Here is a 23,251-nt window from a genome sequence, read left to right as displayed (position 1 = left end):
TTTATTTTGGTCAATTTTGTGCAGCTTTTTTTAAAATTGGAGATTTCACCCGACGAGCCCCACCCATCCCTACTTACTACCCCGCTGCCCCACCCACACACACAAACATACAGTTTTGTTTCACCCCGCCCTTTCGTTTTCAGACACACACAGAAACTTACCCGACAATCCTGCGACTCCTCTTACGGGTCTCGCAGCGCCCGTCAGCCCCTTCGTGCACTCGTGTGTGTCGCATGGGCTGACAGGTCGATTTAGAAAGACCGTTCTGTGCGGTCACAGAGCGGTCTTTCTAAATTGTTCTATTTTTAATTGTTTTTTTCAATCTGATTTTTTCAATTAGGATCACATTGACGGTAGTTTGCATCAATGAGAAGCTTTCTAAATTCATGGTAATATCAGTTGGAAAATAATTTATGACCAGTTCTTAATGAGGTTGTCTAGTAACATCATATGATCTGGGTATGTTCATCAATTCAGAAATCTGGAGCCAATGGTCCTGCTGACCCACAATAAATACAGAAAAAAAACAGCCAAACACATATCACTCGCCCACTCATAAATCTAACCACAACCACAATCTCACACCGATAAACTACATGTAACAGGTGGGGTGCTCCTGGCAGCAACGGAAGTCTTAAACTTAAAACTATTACTATAAGAAACAGAGGTTAAAATGCTTAACATTAACTATTGCTAAAGTGCGCACTATATACAGGTTATGTACATCCGCCGACAATTTCAAACCTTTTTTTTTTTTATTTTGGCACAACCCTTATTCAGTCAGTTGCCCAAACTCTTTTTTGGCGCAACCCTTATTCAGTCAGTTTCCCAAACACAGTACCTCACATCAGAGCGTACACATATGTACCCCAAACAAGAGTATACATACCGCCACATTTTTCCTTTATGGCTCTAGTCTCCAAGACTAGTTAATCAATGCACATTAACAGGAATACCCTGCACCGCGACCATGAACTACAACACGTGTGTCATGGCCGGGATGGAACACATAACAGTGGGCCACAACATCACACAAACTGAGCAAGACAATGGCCCAAAGTCAATTGCAGGGTATCCAATGTAACTAATGTTTTGTTCAACAACTCTCCAAAGGGTAAATCAGACCCTTAACACCATAAGCATAGCATACATTATTCATTATGTAAACATTTCTTGGTGATGGTGGAAAATTTAGAAAATAAAAAAAAATATTGTTATTCACTTTGTGCTTAAAAATTTTAAATTCATTTTTCCATTTGTATTGATAAGTGTTGCATAAATCCATGGTGGCTTTTCCATATACATTTAGAAAAAAATATATAAAGTAGAGAAAAAAAAATGTAAATTGTCACGTTTGCATTATTGCCACACATAATTCAATCCAAATAATGATGCCAAGGGAAGGGGTTTCTCGTAGTTTATTTCACAAATATGCTGCTTGCTCACGTTGTGCCTTTAGTTCCGTTGATGTATATAATGATAAAGAAAATGTCGTGCAAAATGTTCCTTTCAGCGCCCCAAACTAAAGCTTTCTTAAGGTACGCACACGGCAGCAAGTGTTTGCATATTTGCCAAAAACCAATAAATCCACTATTTTGGAGCCAACAGAAAATATATTTTCTTGTAGCTTCTTTTACTTATCTGCCGCTCCCCCACGTTGTAATTTCAGTTCTGTTGATAAAATAAAATTTTGTCTTGCAAGTGTTCCTTCCTGCACCCAATACCACCAGTTTGTTTAAGGCAATCATTGAAATTATTCATTTCCCGGACATGTTTGCACGTCACGATGGGCGAACTCAGCATCCTTTTTCTCCATTAACCCATATTAAGTTGAAGGAACTAAACTGCCACGCATCACAGGCTTCCATTGTCTGCTCCTCATTCCATGGATCACCATCACCCACTGAATGTTAACACACGTCATCATTCACTCGAAGGGCTGGAGGAGAACAGACCTCGCTGGGCCTCTGATGTAACTGTCATTTCACAGAGCATTTTTTGAAATTCAGGCAGGATCTTTGATAAAATCAAACTCCAAACTTTATCCATGTTCATTCCACATGGGAGACATTGTTTAATACACACAAAAACTTGGCACAACAAAAATGTCTTTCTTTACGGGTTGCGCACTGCTTTTATGTATTCATTTTCACAGTTAATATTCTGAGTGCATGGAGCTCTGGCGCCACCCAGTGGTTTGCAGAATGTACAGGGTGGTCAATGAAACAGTAAAACGCTCCCATGAAGTTGCTGCATTTCATAGACACACACCGCCCCCAACTCCTACGCTGAGAGTTACAATGTACAAGACTATATATAACAGACCCCAGTGCTGAATTTCCAAGAAAATTTTAATGAAATATTTAATTCATGTTAACGTATTTACAACCTTAGTATATTCTTACATTATTTGTAAGAATATCCCTAATAATTTTAGGGATCATTGTGTCAGTTGCTGGTTTCTTCAAGATAATCTTTTTCTCATCCTTAAAAACAATGTTTCTAGAATTAATTCTTCACCTACTCAATGGAGGACATAATTCCCTGAGAATACTTTATGTGTAGGCAGTACAACACTCCTGATTAATGTGTATTATGCTAATGAACAGAAACGTGTAGACGTAGAGTGGTGTATTATGACGTATTTGAAAAAATGTCAAGTAACTAACTACATTTAAAGAACAAAAGAAATGTTTTTCAACAATTATAACAGGGTCAAAAGTATTGTAAAGTTTGAGGACTAAGTACAGTTGTACTGTAAATAATACTAAGTATATTGATTTGAAAATAAGAGTCGCACATGATGAATTTATATGTAGCAAGGATGTCTTTCTATGAAGAAGGAGATAGATGTATGTGTTTTTCATGCGATTAGTGTATTTTTCAAAACAAAATGTATATTGATTTTAATAAAACAAATTTGAGACTATTTGCATGCAAGTCAAATTACTTTTAAGAAACCTGCAGTGACTAATTCCACTGTGGTAGGTATTTGTTTTATAGTATTGGGATGTTTGATAGCACTTAACGGGTGTGCTTGGTAATAGCTTCATTAAGGATGATGTCATAACCGGTAGTTGTGAGGTCACCATTTGCAGGGTTTTTTTCTGTGTGCAGTGTAGAGATTTAGGTGGTGATTCTATTAGTAGCTGAGAGGAGGGATAGTAAACATTCTAGAGGTACATGGGTCAATTTGTGCGTTAGGGCAGAAAGTCCATATATATATATTTTATGTTGGACAGGTGGCTTGTTTTCTAAGCTGGCTCAGGGGTCTTTTTTCCATTTTACAGCCTGTCTTAAGTTTCCTGATGTGTTTGGCCTCTCATGAGATTTCATCTGCAAAGTGGTCTTATCATTCTTATGGTATTAGTCAGCTGTTAATTGATGTGCAGATCATTCAACGCTCGGGCTCAAGCCTTTAAACATGAGCCAGGCCAACCGGGTACTTCTGAATCTGCAAATGTTGATAGACGTGGCTCAGCTGTGTTCTAGCAGGAAGCGTGGATTTGTTGCGTCACCCAACTGTGAGTGTTCCTCTTCTTACTCTGAAGGTACAATGGTTTACTGGTATTCTCGCAGATTCATGTCTGTCCGTGTTCTGCAAGGTCCAGCTGTTCAGCTTTCCTTCGGCATTGAAGTCCGTTGAAGGAATACATTTAGATTTAGCTTTATAATAATTTTTCCCTGTGTTTTGTTTTCTAGTCTTTTAAAGATATTCCAATATTATAGATTGTATATGATATGATATGTATGATATGATATAAGTTATTTATAACGCGCTTAATACCCAGAGGTTTCTAAGTGCGGACCCAGGGATCGAACCTGTGGTGCTCCGTGTCATCTTGCTTCCAAGGCGAGCACGTTGCCCCTGAGCTATCCTCCCGAGACAACATAGGAAACATTTACAAAGGCCATAGTCTCTACAGTTAGAGTCTGACCATTCTAAAGCATGTTAGGACGTGTAGCCCTGGAACATATTTTTTGGCAAAGATAGAGTCTTATGGATTGAGGGAATATCACATCTCTGAAGGGAGAGTGAGCCCAGGGAGTTCTGCACGATCCATCCTCGGTGAGGCACATCGGGTAGCAGTCGGACCAACACAATCCCCTGTGCCTCATCCCCCTCATAAAAAGGATGGGAAGTTCCTCCAATTCAACCCAGAGTCACAACCAAAGTCCCTGAGTAGGTAAGGGAGGTTCTGGCAGATCAGGTTAGGCCAGGGTAGAATCTTGAACCATTGGGAATACGTCTTCTCACAGGGAAAGGGCAAGACTTCAGATTGTCAAACGACTCAGAAGACGCATTGCAAGAAATGAAAAGGCGCATCTCCTCTGCTTCATGCATGGCATATTATGACCCAGACCTGGAGACAGAACTGACTGTAGACGCGAGCCCCGTTGGCTTGACCTAGGAGCCATCCTAGCCCAGTTGAAATCAGGTTCCTCCTCATCATCACGACGCTTTGTAGCATATGCCAGTCACAGTCTTTCTCCCACCGAGTGCGCATACTCCCAACCTGAAAAAGAGAGCCTGGCGGTAGTATGGGCCTGTGAACATTATCACCTATTTGTATATGGCCGAAGGTTCACCATCATCATTGACCACAAGACACCTAGAGCCATCTATGGCAAATTCAATGCCATGATGCCTCCTCAGATCCCACGCTGGGACCTCCGACTGCAAGAATACTCATTCACAATAATTCACCACTCAGGGAAGGATAGCAACCCTGCCGATTTTCTATGCTGATATCCACTGCCTGCGAAAGAGGAATCACAATCCGTCAAAGCAGACCAATACATTAATTATATTGTAAGCAACGCTCTCCCAAAATCATTGACCATCCCTGAAATCCTCAACAGCCTGCACTAGGACTCAATGCTTATGCAAGTCAAAGACAGGGTGTTCTCAGGGAAATGGCATTAGTCAAGTAAAAGGGACACGTCCACATCTGATACAGAGCGGAAACTGCTCAAAACATTTAATCCACTCAAACATGTACTGTCCATCTTGCTGCAAGGCCTGCTGCTGAAAGAGAATCGGATCATCATTCCCGAGACACTGCAAGACTGGGTAATCAGCATGGCTCACACTGGACACAGGGGAATAGTATCAACCAAAAGACAACTTCGAACAAAGGTAAGGTTCCCACAAATGGACACAGAAATCGAAAAAGCTCTAGGAAACTGCGTCACATGCGAAGCCGTGGTACGCTGCACACTTCCTGAACCACTGAAGATGACAACCATGTCATTACAAATCTGGGATGAGGTTGCAGTTGACAAGTTCGGATCATTACCCAACGGGAAGCGCATACGACGAAATGTCAAGATTCCTGGAAGTATACCCAAAACACTCAACAGCGGCTCATACTGTCATCCCAGCTTTGGACAAAACGTTTGCAGATTACAGCAACCCAATCATCATAAAATTGGACAATGGCCTACATGACTTTGCGATGTTCGCAGAACACCTAGGCTTTCAACATCGGAATGTCACCCCTCTATGGCCACACGCAAATGGCACCATTGAACAGTTCATGGCCAACCTGAAACGCACTCTTCAAGTATGTTCCATCACGAACGGACTGTTCATGCAAGCAATCTGCACTCTTCTCAGGGACTATCATAACACCCCACGTAGCTCTACGGGAGTAAGCCCCTCAGAACTGATGTTCGGCAGAATCATAAAAAACACTCTCCCACAGTCTCCCAACATGGTGGTGGCTGTGGGCACAGAATCAAAAGCTTGTGACAAAGACGAAGAGAGCAAGGCAAACGTGAAAAGCTATGCTGACACCAGGAGGAAGACCAGGAAACCAGAAATGCAAATAGGGGACCTGGTGCTAGTGCGTCAGTCGCAAGGATCAAAAGAAAGGCCTGCGTTCAGTCCGGAGCCCATGACAGTGACACACATCATGGGATCCATGGTAACGGCGGCGAGCCCTGGCGGTCACATCACCAGAAACTATTCTTTCTTTTAAAAAATTGGAAGGGAACCACGAGAAAACAAACTTTCTGAGACGGCAGGTTCTTTATCAGACAGCTGCTCTGACTTCATGGATGGTGATGTGGAGACCAATGACAGTGACAGTGAAAGGCCAGGTTGCTCCTTGTCCCCTTTTCGTGTTACTTAGTTACAGACCGCGTTCAGTCACGTGTATAGACACAGCAAGCGTTCCTGAAAGAGAGCACCCGGTCTAATCTCCCTTTGTATGATCTTTTAAGACCTAAATGCTTTGTCTATTCCGCCATCCAGTGGTCAGTCTGGAGTATTACAAGTATTCTTCAAAATAAAATTAGGCACGGACAGAGACATTCCTGTCATTCTATCCCTCACCTACACGTACCTTGATGCCTAAGTCCCCAGATTGTTTTTTTCTGCAATTGTGTTCAACTGAAAGCAGATTGTAGAAATGTAAGACCACTGTGTCTTGTGTTATTCCTGTATAGGGAGGTTTGGCAGTTCTCTAAACAGATACAAGCCCATTGTTGGGTAATTTATGTTTGTCTTCCGAGACTTTCAAATCTGTTTTGGTTCATATACTTTGCATGGACTAGATAGCATGTTTGTGTGTGGCATTGGGCTTGCTGAAGGCACAGCAGAAAACAAAGTTATTGAGAGACACTTGTCCCACCTATGAATCGCCCTCGTTTGTGTAGCTATGCAGGCATGTTTAGTAAAAGCATTCACTGAGCTCCAACTTTCACATTTCAGATGGGAGAGATTTTTCAAGCCTTTTGAAACCCACCATAACTTAATTGAAATCATAATAGAGATTTACTGAGCAACAGGTTTTGACTCATCCAGTAGGTTCCCTATGAAATCCTGCTCTTCTGGTTTTCGCTGCATGTCTACATTGAGGTGTTCTGCAGCCCGCTTAAGTAAAGCCCCATATGTTTGATCCTCCGTTGGGGAATCTGACAGTGGAGGTTCTATCTCCTCTGGTGGACCTATAGGGTAGTCCTGTATGTCTTCCTTGTCTGGTGTAGACCCATGTGAAGTGCTCTGAATGTCCAAGGCAATGTCCTCTACCTGTTCCTCCTCTACTACACAGTCCAGCCACTTTCTACTTTTTGACGGTGGAGTGCCTTGCTCCACACGACCCCTTGTGGGAACAGAAGGTCTTGGATCACACTTCAAAGTAGACCAGTCTCTTACCCACTGTTCTTTAAGACTGTTGATGAGCACATTACAGAGAAGTCTACCACCACAGCAGAATACCAAGCCCTAATGCTGAATGAACTCTTTCGGGCAGAGGTCCCTGGACTCTTCAGGTGGGGACGTTGGGTTTGGTGTTCTCTAAGTTGGGTAATTCTCTGCCTTTTCTGTTCTAATTCTGGTCCAGGCCTACCCTTCATGCTACCACATTATGCCATGTGCACATTCCTCCACCTACATGGGTTGGATCCCTTCAGATTGAGGTTTCTCCCCTAACCCAAGGCCACCCTTCCTGCGTTCCAACTGCACTACCCCCAAAACCTCCTCTTCTGACTTCTTCATCCGCCTCCTGAAGATCAACCACCTGCACCCTAACTCCACCTCCTTTAAACACTGCGCCTTCACACCTGCTCATTTGTAACCACCTCCACCTTCAATCTGCCTCCTTCCCTAGCCACACCTCCTCTCTTTCACCTCCTGGAACCACTCCCCCATGTCCGTCCTCTGATCTTTTAACACGCTTCTCGTTTGATGTAAATATCTCCTCCTCCAAAAACATCTCACCTCTCACCCTTCCTCCTCCAACACACTCTGCTCCTCCAGTCTCCTCCACCATACGCCACACTCCTCCTTACGTGACTTCCTTCCTGTGACACTCTGGGGGCTGGGCCTAGGGTGACAGAGGCTATAAAAGGGTGGGTGGTCCCCATCTTGGTTCTCACTGGTCTGCCCATCCGCTCCATGTATGCCTGCTGACTAGTCCAGGCTTTCAAAAAGGTAAACGTATGTTTTTCCATATACAATTACTTTCTGGGCCCCTTTTTCCATTTATACTTCGCCTGGGACTTAAAGAGGTTCTAGAAATGTGTAAACTATTTTCATTGTGTTTCTGCTTTACAAAATCCTCAAAATTAGCGGCGTAGCTTGTATGCATCAATCCCTGGCTTTTAAAGATATGTATTGTTATGGGCTGTACCTGTCTTAAAGGGGTTATCTGCCCTTCTAGATCATGCTCTGGTGGTCCTCTCCTCAACTCTTTACACTTGGGAATAGTCTGGCAGGGTAGGCTCTACACTGGGAAAAAAGGCTGGGATAAGCCTTATCTAAAACGCATTTTCCATGGATTTAGGGATTATGGGAAATGTAGTGCCTAAGTGGTTGACACCTGCTATGTTGCAGGGCTGCACTGCTCTGCTTCAGGGGATCCTCGTACACCTCCCTAGGGGCCATCATCTTGAAACATAGGGGATAACCACCCTGTCAGTGCCCACTGCCAAGCAGGGGACCGCATGACAGTAGGAAGGCATTTAAAAGTCCTTTAGCCCCTTAATTTGTTTTGTGACCTTTCTCTGGGCCACGAGGGATCTTTCTTTGCTCATTTACCACCAGTACTTATTTGACTGTGGTTTACCTTATGCGATACTTAATGGCTATTACATATATATTTACAGCATACTACAGGTGGCATATGTTGTTGTGGATAGGCCTGATTGTACCTTGATACCAGCCCATCCCCGCTTAAGGGTAAAGCCAGACTGCTCTGTTACACAACCAATGAGAGAGTTTTGGACAAATGTAGTGCGCACCCTGTTCAGGCACTGATTTGGCCTTCTGAACCCCTCACCATAGGGGGCGGGGGGGTCACCGAAAATCTCCTGAGCAGCTACATTGGAACTGACTGTCCTGTGAGCGAGCGCTACCACAGTGACAACCCTCCTTACGTTCTCAATGTCTAATCTATTGTGGATACACCCGGCATGTTCCAGCTGCACCACTAGGGGCATAATGGGCACCAAGGGAAACACTTGCGTATAGGCGCGTTATAAATGCCATATCATATCAAAAGCAGAATGTTGGCGATTTCAGAGTCTTGATTTAAAACAGCAACTGGCCAGTATAGTGCAAGCTCCATAAATTCCTTATTTGGCTTCAGCAGTAAAGAGATATTTACTTCTGCCATGGAACACGTGATACTAGCCCTATTAGGCAAGTCATTCAATAAGACAGGCAGCGGCGCAGCCAGCGTGCAGCGGAAGGTTCTGTAAAACAAAGCCATGAAGCGCGTGAGGCTTTATTAGGTAATTTTCTAATGGCTGCCACCACCTCCTCAAGAGGGATTAGTGACGGTGCTCCTCTGGAATACCTTGTAGGTCAAACCGTTCTAGGTATGTGTGGACAAGATGCTGGAAAACTGGTTGATCCACATGAAGCTTTGAGTAGAAAAAGTTGGAAGCCTTTTCGTTTGCCAGGGTCTCTAGGCAGGACCCACCCATCCATAGTCCTAGTTTTCCCGAAAATGGTCTGCCCGTGGTCAGCCTTCAGGTTAGGGACTGAAAGCCTATCTGTCTTCTTCACATTATCAAAACGGTGTTCATTAAACTAGCAAAACACCTTCTCTGTCTGCTCCATTAGAAACAGTTCTCATTCATCTCTGGTGTTGGCCTAAACTTGTGGGCTTCCCAGCGATGATCTTGTGATGTTTTTTTAACTGTAACAAAAGCTGTAAACTCACTAATGCATTTTTTTCTTGCCCATTTCGCAGAGGCTGAGAGACTTAATAATGGCCTCTTCAAGACTGCCTTATGGGTGTCCCACATAGGCTGCAGGCCTATTTCCCCAATAGTATCGGGGTTAACCCATCTATTAGTTTCCCTGGTGATGGCCACCTGCTGCAGCAAGTCTTTTAGAAGACATTCGTCCATTCCCGATCTAAAATCTGCCCTGTTAACCTGACTTTGGAAGGTAACGTTCATCCAGAAGGGGGCATGCGCGGATATAGTAATGGGTGTCGATTCAGTTTTCGTGGTAGCCTCCAGAGTACCATGCAAAACCAGAACAAATTGAATTCATATATAGGCCTTATGTGAGGGAGAATACAAAGTCTAATTTACATTCCATGCCATGATAATTCATCCAACAATCCATGAGCTCAAATATGCAACGTGGCCCTGTAAAGCCAGTGTTGCCCTTTGCACTTGTTTGGTTGAGGTATGGGAGCAACCCATTGTTTCATTGTGTATAGTTTTATATTCACCTCCAAAGACACATTTGCCCTGTCCACATTGTGCTAGCCGAGGGAACACTTCAGCAGAAAGGGGGGACTGTCCTTCGTGGGTGCACAGAATGAGGGAATTGTAATTTGTCTAAATGCCCTTTCACTGCAACCATTCCTTATCTGTTGCACCATTATCTAGCATGATAGGGAATCTGGAGTAATATGGCTACCCCACTCCCCTTGATTTGGGGAAAGTGTGAGTATAGCTGAAGTGGGAATGTTTTATTGAAGAGGCTGCGTTCATCTCTTTTAATGGAAGCCAGTCTCCTGCAAGGGAACAATGTCAGCCTTGGATCCCTTTAAGTTGCCATAACCATTGCTCTCTTTTTTTAACGTATGTTTATTGGCATTTTTATATATATAAGAACATCCAGCACAACAATCCCTTTCCCCACCCTCCTCCCACCCCAAATCCCCTCCCCCCCTTCGTCTGTTTGGGTTACGGTCACACCAGCTGATATTGCATGTGTGGGTGGTTCATTCAATCCCCAATATGAATAGTCTCTGTGAGCAGTAAGATTCCTTGAAGTCATCATGCAAGAAGGTCAGGACCATTTCCCAATTGGTCGAGAACTTGGAGTAGTCCCCTTGGAGCAAATAAGTAATCCATTCAAGCCCTACGAAGTTCCAGACCTTTGTGAACCAGTCCTGTTCGCGTGTGGGTTCTTTTGATCTCCATTTTTGTGCAATGACCAGCAGCGCTGCTAAATTCAATATTGTGTCTGCTTTGAGCCTTGGCATCAGCCAGGATCCGCATTCTGGATCGTGAAGTCCCAGCAAGCATTCCCTGATGCCTCTTTCAATCCTATTTTTTTTGATGATTTTTTATTTGCATTTATAGCTCAGTAACACGTTTAGCAACAGAATCCATTATTATCCACTCCCGATATAGGTTTCCACCCAAAAGAGAAAGGAAACAAATAACCCCATAGCAGCATCCATTCTCAAATGATCTACTTATTCTAAACATTCCATTATAAAAGTAATTGCTGAAATTCTTAATGAAGTCCTTTTCCCCTCTTAACAGCAAGGTCCACCACTCTTCTGGTGATAGGGTGGAAACCCCTTCTAAAAATGGTTCAAAGTACCTTGTCCCCAATGAAGTTAGGGCCATACAAAGCAAGAATAAATGGGACACGTTTTCCAACGATCCCTCCTTTTTACAGAATCTACATGCGCAGTCTCTTGGAACGATCCCAGATTGCACTGATAACACCTCCTTGGTGTTATAAAGGTTTAATCTGAGCCTAATAAACTGGAACCTATAAAGAGGATCTGGGAATTTTCTCAGATAGTCAGGGATGCTTCCCAACGCTCTTATTTCCTTAGATACATTTTGATAAAGTCTGTACTTATTTGCTTCAGTACATGTTGAGATCCAGTCCCTTTCCCACCATTTCTGTTTGACCTTATCAGGGTTAGTCAATAGTTCTTCGACTGAGGCGTTTAGCTGTTTCAACAAATCTCTACACCCTGCGGCCCACCTTGAGACCATAGTATCTGAACCATTGTCAAATTCAGCTTTAAATGAAGCCAAGATTGGAATAGGAGACTCTAAGGCACATTTCCCAAAAAAGGCCATAGTTTTCCACTGTGCCATCCCTTTCAGTCAAGATAGTATAGCAATGAGTCCGAGCCATATGTCAGGATCGGCACAGCCTTTACCTTATAAAATTCCAATGCTGGGAACATTGAATAGCAACAGAACTTTTGTTTCAAAATTCAGACTTGATTGGCCAACATTATGGCTCTCTCTTTTAAGATCAAGAGATTTTGGGATTCAACTGTGCTACTGCTAATTTGCATCCCCAAAAATTTGAAAGAGTCTACTCTTTCAATTGTTATTGTAGCAAGATGCCATTTTGATAAGGAGTTAATCTTTCTTCCACTCTTTTCCAAGTTTAAGATCTTTGTTTTTGCTATGTTGATTTGGGGGTCGTTTAGAAGGACATATTCAGCCAGTCTGTTTAACTAACTTTGGAGCCCGATGTCTGTTTGATCTAAGGACTAAATCGTCCACATATAGCAGACGACTCATCCTTGCTTCTCCAGTTTTCAGTGGAAAACACCTGGTTACCTCCATAAAAGGGCCCAAATCCGAAAGATAAAAATTAAAAAGAGCAGGCACTAAGGGTCAACCTTGTTCAACTCCCCGGTCGACTGGGTTTTCTTCTGAAAGTAGGCTGCCAACATTCGGACAAACTCTCAATGTAGTACCAGAATGGAGTGCTTTTAATTGGGCAACCAAATCATCTGGACAGTTCCAGCTTGTCAGTTTCCAACATAGTCGTTGTCTATTTAAACTGTCGAAGACCTTAGCAAAATCCACAAATGCAAGATATATTTTACCAGTTGTTCTTAAGGCTTTAACCTTCGACAGTGATGTCAAAAAGGTCAGTGGATTGGTCCCCAAGCCACTGACAAATCCTGTCTGGAATATATCTTGTCGCCCTTCTTCATGTGACCAAGCATTCAGCCCTTTTAATAGGAGTGAGAAGTATATCTTGCCCATAACATCCAAGAGGGCAATAGGGGGATAGCTGTTTGGAACCTCCCTATTGCCATTCTTCCAAATTGGTATTACATTTGCGGTCTTCCACAAGCTGAGGACATTATGCAGGTTCAAAATAGTTTCCAATATGAAGCATATCAAAGATGCCCATGTCTCTGGATTTTCTTTTCATGTTTGACAGCCCGTCCGGGCCCGGAGCACGGGAAGCACTTGATCGCTTTATTAGGTTGACTATCTCCCCCTGATCATACTTTATAGTTCATGCAGATTGTGTTTTATGTTCCATTTCTGTGCTCAGGTTTGGGTCAGCGTATAGTTGTTTGAAATGTTTCATCCAATCTGCCTCAAGTACACCGTTTATTTGTTTCTGCTTTTGGCACTTTCCTGTAGATTTAAGGAGATCCCAAATTTGAGATGAATTCTTTTTGGTAATTGCTTTCATCATTTTTTCTGCATCTTGCTGAACCAAATTGCTCCTATACCAAATCAGCCAGTTTTCATATTGGTTTTTTAACCTCTTTATGCTGGATTCTCTATTCACTGCTAAATCGAGTTTTGCTTGTCGTGTGGCAGTCTTTCATTTTCTCCTTTTTTCCACCACTCGCTGATCATACACATGTTGAGGACTTAATTTAGGATTTTTTCCCCGCTGCATTCCTTGTCATGAAGGTTGCCAGGATTGGAGTGTAGTCAAGTGCATTTGCTGTCCTTACCTCATTTTTTTGACATCTCGTGCCGACAGTTTTAGCCCTGAGCCATTATTAGTTGGTGCCACAGACGTGGCCCTTTTTGTAATCTCTCTTTCTCTTACATCTGTCCAGGACATTTCTAGCATATTGCGGTCACTCTCTTTGGTTTCGCCAATTTCAAAGGAGGCCATATCAGCAAACAGATCTCTAGAGATGAATATATAATGAATCACTGAGGCTTGGCCACCCCTCCTCCAAGTCAGGTGGCAAAGTTTATTCTCCTCAAAGTAGCCGTTTAATATGGAACAAGCTACTTACCTGTAACTATTGTTCTCCAGTATGGGTCTGGCATGGATTCACATGCTCATGAATATTCCCTGTCGTCAGGCCGGGAATCCTCGGTAAAAGAAAAAACAGTTTCACTTTCAAACTGTATTTCTCATCTAAACCAATCACTGACCTCTGCATCATACTCCCCCCAGCCAATGCCAGCCCTCTCCCAAAGCCCCTCCTCTGGCAGCCCTCTTCAGATTTGGTAAGCACGTAAAGTGGCAGTATGACCAAGAAGCCGTAGAGGGGCAGGATGGAGGGTTTGCATGTGAATCCATGCCATACCCATGCTGTAGAACAATAGTTACAGGTAAGTAACTTGTTCCTTCTCCAGCATGGGGTCTGGCATGAATTCACATGCTCATGAATAAAGAATACATAGCAGTGCAACATTATACAACCACAGGAGGTGGCAAGGTTCAACAGAAGCAATTACTCTTACCTCTGGAACCGCTCACCTCAAGCAAACAGGTTGCGCAGCACTGCTTGGCTGACTCTGGACTCCTCCTCCCTGGAATCCCTGTTGACGCAGAAGAACCTCGTGAGGTGTGCATGGACCTCCACGTAGCAGCCCTGCAGATGTCCAGCAGGGGCACACCACACAGGAACGCCGTCGTCGCAGCAATCGCTCTGGTGGAGTGGGCTCTCGGACAGCCGGGAAGCGGTCAGTTCGCCAACCAATGACAGTGTGTGATGTAGCCAGAGAGCCACCCTGAGATGGAAGACTTGGAAAAGGCCTTCCCATGGCTCACAGGACCAAAGTTCACGAATAGTTGAGAAGTCATCCGAAAACTCTTCGTGAATGCCACGTGGAACTTCAGGGCATGAGCAACGTCCAGCGAGTGCAATGCTAGTCGTCCAGGTACGGGTACACGTGTATCCCCTGTAGACATAGATGGCCCGCCACCGGTGCCAGGCACTTCGTGAACACTGTGGGGCTGACTTCAGGCCGAAGGGGAGGGCATTGAACTGGTAGTGCCATCCCTGCACCATGAATCGTAGGAACTTTCAGTGCTTTTTGTGAATGGGGATGTGAAAGTAGGCGTCCTTCAGGTCCAGCGACGTCAAGAAGTCTCCTTCCTCCAGTTGGCCGAGCATGTGCTGCATCGTGACCATCCTGAATACTTTTGACTTTAAGTATTTGTTAAGACGTCGCAGGTCCAGAATGGGTCTCCAGCCCCCGGTCTTCTTTTTGACTAAAAAGTATCTGGAATAGACTCCTGAGGCCCCGAGTCATTGTGGAACCAGCTCTAGCACTCCTTTTTGCATCATGGCCTGTACTTCCTCCAAGAGTTGAGGGATGTGCTGCTCCTGCCGGGCCACCGGAGGGATCCGTAGACACCTCTGCTGAAAGTCCAGTATATGTCCATGGGCGAGATCATCCAGCGCCCATTTGTCAGTGGAGATCTTCCACTCGCTGATGAATTCGGCCAGTCGGCCTCCCACTGGGTGCATGGGTGGGGGCCCGACGTCCCGCCCCATTCAGTCCTGCTTCGGTGTCGGCGCCTTGTCTTGAGGGTGATGGCGGCACTGACCAACTCCACTGTAGGCCCTGGAACGGCTGATTCGTGGACCTGGGAGGCTGGCGGTATGAGGAGAAACCCTTCGACGATCTACTTGACTTTCCTCCGGAGGAGCGAAAGGAAGAGCGGGGTTGCTGTAGCATACCCAGGGCCTTCTCTGTATCCGCCTTGATGGTCTGCAGCGTTTCATCGACAACCTTCCCAAAAAGGTTATCTCTGTCAAAAGGCATGCCCGGCACACTCGCCTGGACCTCCTGGCGGAAATGTGTGGCCTTCAGCCAGCCTTGATGATGGAGGCAAACACTGTTCCCCATCTGCCGGAACCCTGTGTCGGCGATGTCCAGTGCCACTGTGATGGCATGGTCCGAAGCCACCTCTCCCTCCTGGAAGAGGGCTATCGCCTCCACCCTCTTGTCGTCGGAAAGGAATTCCAGAATCAGGCCCAGCTTGTAGCAAAGCTCCCTGTCATACCTGGCCACGATCGCCAGTGCGTTGGCCGACTTGATGGTTGATGCTGTGGTGTAGATAACCTTCCCACGAGAACAGGATGCCGAAAGGGAAGGTCCACTTAAATCTAATTAGTTTGGCTGTCAATGCCTTTGCCACTGGGCCCATCTCCCTGCGTTTCTGTAGTGTTGATTGGGCTAAGTACTGATATATCTGAATCTCTGATCCATTAAAGGAGATTGTCCCTGCACGCCGAGCTTCTCTAAGAATGCGTTCCTTTTGGTTATATGACATTATCACGGACACTATGTCTCTCGGTCGAGCTCTCGGTTCAGATCGTTTGTGGTGGTCCTATGCATCCTACTTTCTCATCTCCCAGTAGATCTGCAAAGACCTGATGCACTGTTTCTTTAAGGTCCTTCTCTGCCACTTCCTCTGGCATATTCCGTACGCGAATGTTTGATCTCCAGGATCTATTTTCTAGTTCTTCACATTGTATTTCTTCGATTGTGGGAGATTCTAACACATGACAAGAGGACTGGAGTCCTCTGCCAGCTCCTGGAGAGTTCTTTCTGTGATGCCGGTCCGTTTTTCTAGTATCAACACATCTTTTTTCAGGTCTTGAATTGTTTGTTTTATTTCAGTCATAAGCATGGATTACTGGGTCTGGAATGAGGCCATTCGTTTGTCCTGAAATTCCGAGAAGCAGCATTCCAGGTCTGCCTTGCTCATAGACATGGTGTGGTCTTTATTGCCGGCCTAGGCGTTATCCAAGGTGTGGTCTGAGGGCATTGAGGCACTAGCTGTTGGCTCTTTGGACCAGCACTGCAGCTGGGTCCCTTATTGGGGCTTTTTTGTGTATCCCTACAAAATATCCCCACCAAAAATATTGCCGTACATATGGCTGTTTGTCTCGCCATAGGTGATATTTTTGGGGGGGATAATTTGTGGGAGCAGGGGTTGTGGGGGTGTCCCCCGCACCTTTTGAAATAATGCAGGGGTTGTGGGGGTGTCCCCCGCAGGGTCCATGGGTCAATATCGCAGCAAATATATGGTGATATTTTTGTATTGCAATATTTTTGCGGGGATATTAACACATGGAACCCTTTTTTGGTGGTATTCTCTTGCTAGAGGTGCTCTGAGCGGGTCTGCAGGGGTGCTGATGGAACTACACCTGAGAAGGAAGGGGCAGCACCCCCCCTGTGGATTAACGGTCCAGCTCCTTCAATTGTCCATCTGGACTTAGTGTTTTGTCTGATCTCCCCTCTGCTAATGTTGGGGCCCCTATTCCTGCCTCAGTTGAATGTTGGATTGCAGGTATGTTCACCCTCCCGTGGGGAAGCGTGCTTCTTGGGAGAAGGGGGATTGGGGGACATGTAAGGCAGAGTTTAACTATAATTGTGAACACTGCTTACTGTTCACAATTAAAATTAAACCCTGCCCGACAAACAATCATGTCAGGCAGGGTTTAATTCTAATTGTGAACTCTGCTTACCATGCAAGCATGGTGAGCAGTGTTCCCAACTGAAATTAAACCCTGCCCGACATGCAATCATTTCAGGCATAGTTTAATTGTAATTGTTAATATTGCTTACCATGCGAGCATGGCAAGTGGTGATTACAATTAAAAGGCAGCGTTTACTCACTTTGCACAGCGAAGTGCAAAAGTGCAGGGCAAAAGGGGGCGAACACATGTGTATGCTGCCTTTTGCCCTGCACTTTTGCAGTCATCAGTGCAAATTATGAAAATGTGGTGGCTGGAACCTGGCCAGGCTCGCAACACCATTGAGCTGGCCGTGCTTCAGCCCCTCCACCCCCCTGAAATTTAAGCAACACTTTAAAGCTGCTAGTTTCATGAAAGGCTTCCATCACCGCACTGCCTTACAAAAATGAAATGCACTATCAGCCCCCTCCCCACAGATGCAAGCGAACATATTACAACGTTACGTGTTCTTTCACATCCGAGGGGAGTGGGCTGATGTGCAAACTTGTTTTATGTTAGGCAGAGAGGCGAGGAAAGCCTTTTCTGAAACTAGCAGTGTGAAAGGGTGTTGCATGTTAGCTCATTAAGTATCTATTCATGTGTGCAAGGAGTGTGTATGCAATTTATGTATGTATGAGTATGTGTGAATGAGTGTATGATGTATCGGTGCGCATGTAAATGAGCGAGTGTATGGTCAATGGGATGTTTAAATGGGAAGGTGAATGTGTAATTGTGTGTGTGTGTGTATATGTGTTCGCTTATGTGTAATGCTGGACCAAGGAGCTCATTCTGGCGGGTAGAGGGTGGGGAGGTGTGGTTGTTGGTAGGAGAGGGACGGGTGGGGAAAGGGGGATAAGATATATGCGGGCTCCCCCCATACAACCCTTGGGGTAGAACAGAGGGGGAGGAGCCTCTAAGTTTGCCCCACCCCATTTCTAAAGTGGCCCCACCCGTAACCTGTTAGCGCTCCCCCCTCCGCACCCCCAGAATGTAGGTTTAGTTGCACTCCTGAACCTGACTATGCTCGAGTGCAAACGTACCAGGTCCCTGACATCAAACTACGAACAGGTGCAACATGAGCTCCAATGTGTGTGAATGTTCTCCTACTGCAGGGGTGTCAAAGAGGTCAGCGCCAAAAACATACTTGTGAATAATAGTAATGGTAATTTGTTGAGTACACGCCACGCATTGGCCTCTTCGCATTGATTGACATGTTTTATCGTTAGCAACTAGATGCTGCTAATTTTGTTTAAGTCAAAACTATGAGAGCTTGAGGTCGTGGGGCAAACCTTTGTTACTCTACTGAGCTCATCCACTCTGACACCCCTCCTTTGAGTAACCCTGGCTAGATCCCAAAATCTTCCAGTGACATTAACCAACCCGACTAGACTATCCAGCTAACTAAACAAATTAGGAACTCTATTCAAAACTTTCAATATGGACGGTAACATTATCAAGGCAGCGAATGATGTGAAAACACTTGCTATCTATATAGAGCCGACATTATCTCTTAGAAGACAAACTAACGCCTTAGCATCCGCAACCTCCTACACATGCAAGTTAATCACAGCCTGCCGTCCATACCTACCCACTGCCAACTGTATCTCAGTAGCAAGAGCCCCAGTATTATCCAAGTTAGACTACTGTAATGCGCTCTACTTAGGAACGTCCCAACACAACATTAACAAAAAGCAAGTTATGCAAAATAACCCAGTCAGATCAGTATGTAATATACCTAGAAAACACCATATTACAACAGCGAGACAGAACTTAAAATGGCTGAACATTCAACAAAGAATAGACCTCAAATCACTCTCACTAACACACAAGTGCCTCCACAACCAGGCACCTTTATACCTCTGTGACACCTTCTCACGCCACACATCATTGCGACCTAGCAGATCTGCCCAATCTCATTGTGTCACCATACCCCGCTTTAACCAACAGCGAGCAGGTGGGGTCAGCTTCCCAGTTATGGCTGCTAAAAAATGGAACACACTTCCTATTTCCATAAGAGCAGAACCTTCCTTCATGGTCTTCCGTAGCAAGGTCAAAGTTTGGTTATTGGACCAGGTTCATAACCTTTCTACTCACTAACTCTTGGTTTCACAACATTCACTATCTCAACTGTATACATGTTTGATAACTGTATTTTCTCATGTTACTGTACATAATTAACTGTTTAATTGTTTAACTGTAATATTGTATATGGTGCAAGAAATGCGCTCAGTTGCCCCAGGGCTGGACGCGCTATACAAATAAATAAAAAAATAAAAAAGAAGTTAAAAAAAAATACAAATACAAAATACAAATATGTCAGAACTCAAAATTCATGCCATCAGAGAGTAACTTTCTCATTTTACATCTCATCATCCTTGTATCTCATGACACCCCTTTCTAGGACCAGCATCGCGTCACCCTCTCCCCATAATATGCTATCCCCCTCCGAGTGGTTCACGCTGCTGCAAAGGGGTCCGCCAGGCTCAGTATGTTTATTTATTTATTATTATTTTTTTAAATTCGTTTGGCGGGCAAATTATTCAGGAAGCGAAAATACACTTACTTTCCGTCAACGGCCTCGACGACCTGCGCTTGGATTTCTTGCTCGTACAGGCTGCGCAGCATTCGATCCCTGCGGTCTTTCCTGCGCTTCAGGTTGATCAGGAAAATCTGTCCGGAGAAGCAAACGTGCACAGGGTTTAGCAGGAAGTGTGCTTTTCTGTCCCTCATCTCATACCATTCACTTTTCAGAGTGTATTGCAGGCCCATAAAACAGGCGCACTGCTATTTCCAGGCGCTTCATGTTCCCTACACATGGTCGTGTGACACCACCTAGCGGTAGGAATCAATATCTACATCTCAAGCTTTTCCGAGCCAAGCGGCGGCAGTGGGTAATGGCTGCCTACAGCAAGTTAAAGTAGGCATGAGCAGGATGGTATTGCCTCATTGTACAGCGATATAAAAGATTTACATTTAATGCATGGGAATAATACCACATGATTTCACTTCACAGATATCCCCTAACTGACACGTGTGTAATGAAAAGATGTCTATTTTCTTTTTCAATATACGTATGTTTTGTGATTTTATTTTTACAACTTCACTCGAGGTTACCAATTACAGTGCAACATCTTCACATCTTGAAAATAACACAGATGCAGAAAACAAGGCGACTTTCCCAAAAGAGGCGCGCATATGGTAAAGTTTAAAAATGCACTGAAAACACCTGCACATCTAACATAAGGAAGACCGGAGCACATTTAATAGACCTATGCAATGTTATATTCTATTTACACTGTGCCCATCCCCGCCGTAATGATTTTACGGCGCCTCGCCTTGTTGCGAGAGGTGACGTATTGTAGTGACCCCGCCAGGGTGTCTCCAGACCGTAGTCTTCTGGTAAGCAGAAATACCATAACCAGAAAGGGAAAGGGGTTAGAGATGACGAGTCAGCATGCCAGACAGTTAAAGGGATGTGTAGCTTGTTGTGAAGCAAAGCTTTTACCTGCGGGCATTACCCCCGACCTGAAGATTCAGGGTCCGGGGTATAAGTGGTGTGTGGTTGCGCAATGGGCTTGCGGTGTGCTCTCAAGCGGGCCCTTGTATTCTGGAGTCTCTACCAGCTAAGTTTATAAGACGCCATTTCTGTGTCCAGGGAAATAGTGGTGTGTCAGTGCCAGCCTGCGGGCGTGTAAAGAGGCATGCATAGGAAAACAAGTGGTAAGCACCGGTACAGTACGAGAAGTGGAGATCCATAAGCAATGGCCATTTAATCGATTGTAAGTTAATGTGCAGGAAATATACCAAATGCTAGTCATATACTCCTGGAGCAGGACTCCAGGAAAGTGGGAACGTCTGTTTGGAATCCTAAGAGGTAAGGGGATTTTTATTTTTATAAAATATGCATGCAGTTGGCTCAGTTAATTATTGAGGCGAATCAATTTAGTGAGTGTTGTTTTCGCAATGCAGCCAGCTTGCTTCGCCGTGGCTGCTTCAAGCGCACACTAAGGAGCACCAGCCATGATTGGCCCACTCACCAGGGTCCACATGGAGTGCAGGTCCACCGGTGTGTTGCTCATGTGGGCAAGGAGACTCCTCTTCTCGTCAATGAGCCAGCTGATTCGTTTCCCTGTGACTAGAAAAGGCCAATGCCATCCTTAGGTTACCCGCCAGCAGGGTCTCTTTCAAGCTGTGCCCTAAGGAGCGAGGCCAGATTTCCTCCACGTGTGCCCAACCTCTCAGACAGCTTAATCAGCACGCCGTTGGGGCTCAGCCTCTTTCTTCCATGAGAAACTGTATTATGCAACAGTGTAAAATAGCTTGAGCAGGGCATCGTCGTCACGGAACCTCAAGATGTGTGCACAAGGAGGGTTTAGTGTTTAAGAATAATAGAACATGGAGGTCAGGACATCGCCAGCATTCCATGCAACCGATTACTACGCCATGCATTTGTAGTGTAAACATAAAAGGGGGCTAGATAATAAATCGTGCGCGCTGACCCCTTAGGAAAAGCAAAGAACACGGAGGCAATGGTTGACGAGTTCACATTAAGATTAAGGAAAAGGAAGGAACAAGTTACTTACCTGTAACTGTTGTTCTCCAGCATGGATTCACATGCTCATGAATATTCCCCGTCGTCAGGCTGGGAATCCTCGGTAAAGAAAAAATCAGTTTCAGTTTCGTTTCTGAACTGTCTTTCTACTAATAGCCAATCACTGGTCTCTGAGTCATACTGCCCCCAGCCAATGACTGCCCTCTACCTAAGCCCCTCCTCTGGCAGCCATCTTCAGATTTGGTAGCACGTAAAGTGGCAGTAGGACCAATAGAAGAGCCGCAGAGGGGTTGGAGAGAGGGTTCGCATTTGAATCCATGCCAGACCCATGCTGGAGAACAACAGTTACAGGTAAGTAACTTGTTCCTTATCCAGCATGGGGTCTGGCATGGATTCACATGCTCATGAATACAAGAATACATAGCAGTACACACATGCACAACCACAGGAGGTGTCAAGGCTCAAAATTAAGCATTTCAACAACTCAACATTAAGCATCTCTTACCTCCTCACCAGGCTCACCTTCAAGCGAACAAGTTGCGCAGCACTGCCTGGCCGACTCTGGACTCCTCCCTGGAATCTCGGTGGACGCAGTAAAATCTCGTGAAGGTGTGCGTCGACCTCCACGTAGCAGCCCTGCAGATGTCCAGCAGGGGCGCACCAGACAGGAACGCCGTGGTAACAGCGATCGCTCTGGTTGAGTGGGCTCTTGAATGGCGGGCAACGGTCGGTTTGCCAACCGGTGACAGTGCATGATGCAGCTGGAGAGCCATCTGGAAATGGGAGCCTTCGAGAGGGCCTTCCCCACAGGTCCAAAGTTCACAAACAGCTGTGATGTCTTCCGAAAACTCTTCGTGCTGTCCACGTAGAACTTCAGCGCTCTAGCCACATTCAGTGAGTGCAAAGTCCTCTCAGCCGGCGACGAAGGCGACGGGAAGAAAACAGGCAACACCAAGGGCTTGTTGAGATGGAAGTCCAACGGCACCTTGGGCATGAAGGAGGGGTGCGTCCTCAGCACTGCCCTCGTCTCGTAGAATGTCAGGTATGGAGGTTTACAGGAGAGGGCCTGGATTTCTCCCACTCATCGTGCGGAGGTGATGGCCACAAGAAATGCTGTCTTCCACGACAGGAACTTCAACGGTGCCGAATGCAGTGGCTCGAATGGCGGCCCCATGAGCCTTGTCAGCACCACGTTGAGCTCCCACACCAGGGCCGGAGCCTTCACCGGTGGGAATGACCAGACCAGTCCTTTCATGAACTCCTTCACCAGGTGATGAGACCATAGAGATGACCGCCTCGGAGTTCTGGTGTAGCGGGAGGTAGCCGCCAGATGGAACTTGATGGAGGCATGTGCCAGCCCCGCCTTGGCCAGCGACAGCAAGTAATCCGCAGAGGGTTAATCTTCTGTGCACGGCACAAGACAGAGAACCTCTTCCTTTTTTGTCCATAGCACTTGAGAGTCGAGGACGCCCTGGCCTTTGCGAGCACCTCTTTGCAG

General features: G+C 45.3%; 1 protein-coding gene across 1 annotated transcript in view; it reads right to left on the bottom strand.

Moving 5' to 3' along the window:
• The window catches only part of COLGALT2 (collagen beta(1-O)galactosyltransferase 2), a 338,526-nt gene that overhangs the window by 80,402 nt on the left and 234,873 nt on the right, over positions 1–23,251 (bottom strand). Inside the window, exon 8 of the mRNA XM_069641072.1 lies at positions 19,765–19,871. Coding sequence (XP_069497173.1) covers positions 19,765–19,871 — 107 coding nt within the window. The remainder of the gene's footprint in view (positions 1–19,764; positions 19,872–23,251) is intronic.

Source organism: Ambystoma mexicanum, chromosome 1q (genome assembly GCF_040938575.1).
Source record: "Ambystoma mexicanum isolate Mex_15411 chromosome 1q, UKY_AmexF1_1, whole genome shotgun sequence".
In the NCBI taxonomy this organism is placed as follows: Eukaryota; Metazoa; Chordata; class Amphibia; order Caudata; family Ambystomatidae; genus Ambystoma; species Ambystoma mexicanum.
Note: the sequence above shows the minus strand (reverse complement) of the source record. Positions and strands in the feature narration are given on the sequence as shown.